At 40.9% G+C, this 7,628-nt stretch overlaps 1 protein-coding gene across 1 annotated transcript; it reads left to right on the top strand.

Annotated features, from left to right (window-relative positions):
* Positions 1-533: 533 nt before the first annotated feature.
* On the top strand, positions 534-6,138 carry LOC139626551 (histamine H3 receptor). Its single transcript, XM_071486926.1, has 3 exons — positions 534-1,887; positions 2,416-2,582; positions 5,179-6,138. Exons 1-3 carry the CDS (start codon positions 1,611-1,613, stop codon positions 6,034-6,036), a joined length of 1,302 nt encoding a protein of 433 aa, XP_071343027.1. The 5' UTR covers positions 534-1,610; the 3' UTR covers positions 6,037-6,138.
* The last annotated feature ends 1,490 nt before the right edge of the window (positions 6,139-7,628 follow it).

The raw sequence follows: 7,628 nt of genomic DNA, 5'->3' as shown, positions 1-7,628 counted from the left end.
TCGACTGTGACATTACACACCTTGGGAGAACTAGGGCGTATGCCACATGTGCGCATATGCTCGGAGCAGGTGAGTCGCTGGTTGGACTCCCAGTGTCGTTCCCCTCTCTTTCCCCCTCATTTCCTGTCAGTCTACACTGTCCTGTCTCATAAAGGCACAAAAATGCATAGAAAATAACAAAGCTTGGCTTATTAGTAGCAAAGTGCTAATGGCAGAAGCTCATCACACAAAGTCAAAAAACTCTGTCCAAATAAAAGAGCCTCTCGCTGGCTGGCAGTTCAACATATTCAACATAATGTATTTTGAAATTCAGAAAAATATATATATCATGAACAATTTATTTATGAAAATTAGAAAGATTAAAATAGCATTTCATAAATATTTGATAGTTCATTTTTTCCCCAATATTTTCAATTTGGTTCTTTATTTTTAATTTATTTCTATGCTTTTTATTTCATATGTATTTATTTGGTATTGAACACTTTTCAAGTATCCTTGGTATTAATTTGGTATTTAATTTTCTTCTTATATCTCTTTCTTCACTATGTGAAGGTGCACATCAGGATACAGAAGCTGACACACTCAGATTTAAGATGAAGCTTTTTCTGAAATTCAGCTGACTTTTCATTTTGCAGTTCTGATGCCTTTCTTAAAAGCATAGGATACCTCATCATTAGATGTGGCCTATTTGGGGCACTGGGCTAAATGATCTGGAGTAATATCTATATCTGGCCTCATCAGGACTATGACTTCTGAATCACTGCACTGAGGTGTAAATCTGCTGGTGATGACTGATGATGATGATGATGTCTGCTGCCTTGCAGACATCCTGCTGCCTGCAGTCAGCCTGCTTCAGTGTCTGGACCACTTCAGCTACTTTGATCAAAGCCTGAACCTTTGATCAGCGGCTGAGCGACCAAGAGGCAAAACGTCAAATGCGCAGAAATCATCTGATGAGGACCGGAAGTTGCCCGGAATTTGTCTGACCTATTTTATTCTCAGAAAACACGCGTGGCATTTTGAATTTAGTGTTAATTGCACAAACGTACACATTTCAGCTGTTTTAACTCCCTCTTCAGCCACATGTTGACCGTGAATATTATATGTTTTGATAGGTAAGGAGTTTAGAACAGCCACTGTAATTCATAATTTAAAATTTAATTAATTTGACACATTAAAATAGCTTCTTGAATGCATATTTATAAAAATAAAATTGAAAACTATTGCTTATAATAAAGACGCAGAGGTTTATTTTTGAAAATATGACCGGATATAGCACTTCTTATGTATTGGATCAGACTTGACGTGTGTGACAAAAGCAGCTGTGAGCCCCTCGGAGCCCGCACATCCAGCAGCCACCGCTGCGGACAGGGGGGAGAGAGAGAGGAGGGAGCACCCAAAGGGAATACAGTTATTATTCATCATTACACATAATCTCCCGTTTCATAAAGTCGTGTCTCTATAGATCACAGACCTAACACTGGAAAAAACAATGGGAGATTTGGAGAAAGTGTCTTCATTGAATCACAGGTTCTCAGTCCTGTTTGACTCCTTGGTAAAGTGGAGCGGACGGTCTGGGCGCGCAGTGGGACTCGATCCTTGTTCCTGAAATGAAAAGGGTCTACCATGATTGCGGCTGTGCATTAACTATGGGCGCGCATATCCTGGAGTCCAACTCCAGCGGCAACTTGACTCCTGCGGTGTCCGAGGCTGGGACCGTCCTCCCGGGCTACCTGGTGGTGATCTTATCGGTCCTGATGGTGACTCTGGTTGTGGTTGTGGTGGCTGGGAACGCGCTGGTCATCATGGCTTTTGTTGTGGATAAAACCCTGAGGAATCAGAGCAACTACTTCTTTCTGAACCTCGCTATATCTGATTTTCTCGTGGGTGAGTTGGTGCATCTTCATCTTCTTCTTCTTCTTCTTTGTCTCCCGTGGCAGGTCGCTCAAATTCGGCTTTTGTTCCTGCCCATGAATGAAAACCCACAAAAACACTTCTTGTGCACATCCCAAACACGTTGTAATTGTCCTACAATATAATTATAGTGAGTCAGTATTGTTCAGCGGTTTGTTCATGGCGACCTTACATTCCTTTGTGCCTCAGTATTGTGCTATTAGGATTTCTCTATATAATTTTTGTAAGGCTCCCACACCCCTCTTACTGTGCAGCATTAGATAAATCATTGTCTTCTCTCTCTCTAAAATAACCAATGCAGACTGCTTTTGTTTCTAAAACGTCTGTCACTCACTCACTGTGGCGATTTTGTCTTGGTAACATGCAGTGACCAGGTCATTTTTTTATCACATGGTCTCACATCCAGGTTGTCAGGAGAGGTGTCAGTGTTGATGCTGTGTTTGTTATGGGATTGAATCATTATGCACTGTGTGTGTGTGTGTGGTTGTCTATCTGGTCCAGGTGCTTTCTGCATCCCGGTGTACATCCCGTACAACCTGACAGGCCGGTGGATGCTGGGTAAGGGTCTCTGCAAGGTGTGGCTGGTCATGGACTACCTGCTCTGCACTGCCTCAGTCTTCAACATCGTCCTCATTAGTTATGACCGCTTCCTGTCAGTCACAAGGGCTGTAAGTATAGGCTGTGTAGGTGCTTATTATTACACACACACACACACACACACACACACACACACACATGCACAAAACTGACATTCTACCACAGTCAATACTAAAAGGTGTCACATCCAGGGGCAGGTAGCTCTGCAGAGGGAAGTCATTTACATTCACTGCTTTATTCCTTTACAACAGTGTCTAGCTTTAATCTATAATTTTGTCCATTCAATACTTGAACTGTCTGGGTTAATCCGATGAGTAAATATGGTCAACGCACACATTGGCAGTCAACCTCAGTTGTCCCTTCAGATTATTATGAATTATAATTCACTTAAATGGGCACTCCACTGTTTTGACACGTTCGTTTTACTTGAGGAGCTGCTACCCAGGCCGTGACTGAAACACTCCCCGTTCACTATACAGCTCACAGGGATAGCTGTGTCCCAATTCAGGGGCCGCATCCTGCAGAGGCTGCATCTGAAGACTGATTTGGTTGTCCCAATTCAAAGGCTCCTTCACATTTGGCCAAGAAATATGACCCTTTTTTCTTGAGCAACGAAGGCTCCAACAGGTGGATCCTTCATAGCCCAGCCTATCCCACGATTCATTGTGCACCTGTAATGAATGCAAACACCAACAGAGAGCCCGAGGATTACACTTTTAAATGTAAGTATTGGGTTTCAGCTGAGTTAACGGTAAAACTGTTAAAACCAGGGGCCTTAAAACCTTGAGTTTTCATGAAAAAAGTTGCATGTCATCAAGGTTGTTAGGTTACAAAAGCCACACTTTGTGACGCAACAGTAAGGGCGGGCACATCTGGTGACACAAAGTGAAAATCCTCCGTACACCAGATCGTCTCATCTACGATGGCTACAAAGGGCCACACCTTCGTAAACTGCGTCCTCTGGAGCATGTGGCCCCTGAATTGGGACACACAGGGATACACAGGGGAGTAGTGAATAAGTGAACAGCTGGGTATTGATAATTTTATGGACGAACCAAATTGCTTTTATACTATCAAGGATCAAAAAAGGTCTCGTCATTCAACACCAAATGTTGATACCTAAGGAGTAAATGAATGAATTTCATCAGCGTCAGTGAGCCAATAAGAATTCAGCATGTTTGGACTAATGCTGGTGATTGGCTGTTTATTTATACGAACATGTTTGAGAGTGTAAAGAGGCCGAACTTAAAAATAAAACTAAAATAAAACTCAACTTTGTATCCTAATGTGTGTAGTTATTTTTTGTTAAAATAGATTCGATAAAATTGGTATCGAAAAAAGTATCATTAAAAATCGGTATCAAAGGAAAGGGCTGTATCAAAGATTTTTCAACAATACCTTGACTAACCCCGATGATGTCATTGTGATGTCATCATGATCATCTCAGTTTGGGACTGAAGCTTTCATTCTTCAGCATCTTGTAGGAGGTGTAAGGTTTGGAAGAAGTGGGGGTCTAATCAGAATCACTATTGAGTTGCATTTTGGGAAATGTAGGCTGTAGGGATTTGGGAACTTGGCTCATACTACAGACAAATATTTACAATATCTCAGCCTCCACAGGTTTGATTCCGACCACTCTGGTCAACCCCCCAGCATTAAGCAAGTGAAAGAAAAAATAGCGAAAGCATTTCAACCAGAAACAAAAAACAACCAGATATTTATTGCCTCATCAGTGTAAAACCAGATTTAAAATCCAGTCATTTGATTTTTTTTAACATAGTGCCCAACATATAGTATTTATCATCAATTATAAAATTAAAATTAAGAGTAAATCTTCAGGTCTACCAGACAACATGTCAAATTGTGCTTGATTGGGCTAAAACTGAAACATTTTCATGTGCATCATTTTTAAAGTCGCACAGCCTGTGTTATTTCTAATTTACTAAATTTGATAGACCCAACTTTGCTTGTGGCTACTTTTTTTCCTTGTGATTGCTGGTTTGATCTCAGTATCTTAGTATGAAATCTTATCTTTTTTTTTTTTTTTTCTGGCTTTATGTAATTTAAAATGGAAACGTGTATTGCTGTGCCTTTGTAATAAACACTGGAGACTGGGGCCAGAATCAGACAGAAAGTGGATTTGCTCTTTAACCACAGTCACATTAGCAGGATCAATGTCTCACTTTGACATATCCAGCTGTTGCAAACACGGAGACATTTGAGGGCGTCAGGCAAAGAAAAGATGACAAAATACAACAAGAAAAAGGAGAGAGTGGTAAAAAGAGGAGCCCTGCTTAATGACAGAGGTTAGACTGAGAAGAGGTGAAGTGAAAATGGAGCAGGGGAGAAGAGAATGAACGACGGGTGATGAGGGGGGAGGAGTGGATCAGGAGAAACCAGATGTCTCTTTCATACTCTTGTGTTGCATCAGTGAATGTGGCTCTCGTCCTGAATATATATGTAAGACCCTCTCGAGTGGCTTTCACTCACAGCATCTCTCTGCTGCTATACAAACAGGGCTTCATTTGAACAAGACACTCAAGCAAGTGCATTTGTCAGCCTGTTATTACTGTGTGTGAGCAGCTGTGGCTGTGTGAAACGTAACAGTGGAGTTGATGTTCAGGGTGTATCACTCTGAGTTACTCTCGTGCCTCTCTTTTGGCGCAGGTTAAATACAGAGCACAAAGAAACATGACCCGCCAGGCTGTGTTCAAGATGGTGGCAGTGTGGGTGTTGGCCTTCCTCCTCTATGGCCCTGCCATCATCTTCTGGGAGGCAATCGTCGGCCAGAGCATCATCCCGGCCCATGAGTGCTACGCAGAGTTTTACTTCACCTGGTACTTCCTGCTCAGCGCCTCTACCTTCGAGTTCTTCACCCCGTTCGTGTCTGTGGCCTTCTTCAACCTCAGCATTTACTTGAACATCCACCGCAGGAACAAGAGCAGTGGCACCTGTGCCGAGGATGACACCAAGACTCAGAGGAACAATAAGAGGCACAGAGACGGAGGAGTCTGGTCTGTGTTTTTTGTCAAAACTCGGAAGGTGTCGTCCAGCGAGCCCACTGCTATCTCTGCAGTTATCGAGGATGATGACGTCCTGTCCCCTTCCTCCAGCGGGGACCCAAATACCAGTCAGATATTTATGCAGAGAGAGAAGTTCTCTCCTAACAGAAAACACTCCAGGCTGTTTCAGCACACAGCTTCCTGCATGGTGCCTGGCCGTAGGACACATGTGTCGCGCCTTTCCCGAGACAAAAAGATTGCCAAATCTTTGGCCATTATCGTGTGCATTTTTGGGATTTGCTGGGCTCCTTACACTCTACTAATGATTATCCGTGCCGCTTGTAGTGGTGAATGTGTGGCAGACTACTGGTACGAGATCACATTCTGGCTTCTGTGGCTGAACTCTGCCATCAACCCATTCCTGTACCCTCTGTGCCATAGCAGCTTCCGAAGGGCTTTCTCAAAGATACTGTGTCCTAAGAGACAGTCAGTGCAGCCTCACGTCGAAGCTCAGTCTTGTTAGATGAACTCAATTGCACTTCCATGCTTTGACAATGCAGTAACTGTTGTTGGTCAAACACTGTAAAAATCCATATACTGTTCTTCCATCAAAAAAAAAATAAAATAAATACAATAAAATAATAAAATACAGGGGCTAGTTGCACAAAACACCTTAAGTTCTTTTTACGTAAGGTTTTATTTCTCCTTAGATTAAGGGTGTTATCTTTTAAAAGATTGCTTTAGTTAAGGAAAAAAAGTTAAGGCATTCACAGTGAGAGATTTTACAGCGGTAAAATGTAGGTAAGAACATAGCTCAAAAAATACATAAAATAGATCTGGTCATTTTTAGAAATTTTTATGTGGAAAAGTTACATATGATAACTTTAAGTATAAGATTAAGGTAAGGAGAAATTCTTAAATACTTAAGTGAAGAAACCTTAAGGAGAAGACTTAAGGGTGTTTCGTGCAATTGTTTTTATTTTAAGGAAACCTTAACTCAGACTTTAAGGAACATCTTAACTTTAGGTTTTTTGTGCAACTGGCCCCAGTTTTCAAAAATGAGACAAGTGTATTAAAGTGAGTGTTGTACGCATGTTTGACAGTAATTTGACAACACAATGTAGTCATGAAAAGCAGAAATTAAAGTGCCCCAAAGGGTCTGTGTCAGATTTTGCCAGATGATGTGCATCTTCACTAACCTTCACAGGCAGTCTCTGTATGTCGGACAGGAAGTAGTGATGGGATCTGGCTTTCTTACCACTGAGTTCTTTATGTGGTGAGGGCTGTGAACTGATGATTTACACTGATTGACTGTAATTACCAGGATTTAGTCTAAGACAGCGATTCCCAACCTTTTTCAACTCATGACCCATTTGAAAATCTTAAATCTTAATCTTCTTTCCTTTAACTCATCCTTTTGCTAACCAGCTATCCATTTTGAGACTCCAGTTTTTGCCATAGATGTAACCTTTTCGCGCACAATCACACTGAGATAGCAAACAAGCATGCAATGTGATGCAGCATAAAAGTTCCTGTCACTGGAAATGAAAGTTTTTAAACATTTTTAATGTTTTAAATGAGCATTGGAGCATTTTGTTTTAAAACATAAAAAAACATTGTATATATATATATATATATATATATATATATATATATATATATATATATATATATATATATATATATATATATATATATATATATATATAAGATGTCTAAGATGTGTGAAAACTACAGCACACCGAGCTGTGAAACTGTGGTCTGTCTGAATGGAAGCGCAGCAACAGCCTCAGTGATGACCCAATTTTCCACGGGTTTTCCGCAGGTGACTACAAACCCTTTCTACTTTTCCTTAGATCAAATTGACATGAAGGAAGGTTTTTATGGTTTTATAACGTTTTATAACCGCACAAGAAACTCTTTCACTTTGCATTTATATTTACTCATTTGGCTTCAGTGCAGTAGGAGACCTTGGTGTAAGTTGTTTTGAATCCATAGCTGTTCATTTAAAAAAGGTCCTTTGCTCGCATCTTCAGAAAGATACTCAGCAAATTCAAGCTTTTGATTTCAAGCAGCAGAACTCGACACAATGACAAATGTCTGCAAAGTTCAGAG

Source organism: Trachinotus anak, unplaced genomic scaffold (genome assembly GCF_046630095.1).
Source record: "Trachinotus anak isolate AG129_WGS33_773 ecotype Australia unplaced genomic scaffold, CSIRO_AGI_Tana_v1 ptg000010l, whole genome shotgun sequence".
Classification (NCBI taxonomy): Eukaryota; Metazoa; Chordata; class Actinopteri; order Carangiformes; family Carangidae; genus Trachinotus; species Trachinotus anak.
The sequence above is the reverse complement of the archived record's forward strand: the minus strand, read 5'-3'. Positions and strand labels throughout refer to the sequence as shown.

Bases quoted from the DNA above. Each gene is read 5' to 3' on its own strand.
- LOC139626551 (XM_071486926.1), top strand. From the start codon at position 1,611: ATGAAAAGGGTCTACCATGATTGCGGCTGTGCATTAACTATGGGCGCG. The intron at 1,888-2,415 runs GTGAGTTGGTGC...TATCTGGTCCAG, and splicing joins TATATCTGATTTTCTCGTGG to GTGCTTTCTGCATCCCGGTG. The intron at 2,583-5,178 runs GTAAGTATAGGC...CTTTTGGCGCAG, and splicing joins TCCTGTCAGTCACAAGGGCT to GTTAAATACAGAGCACAAAG.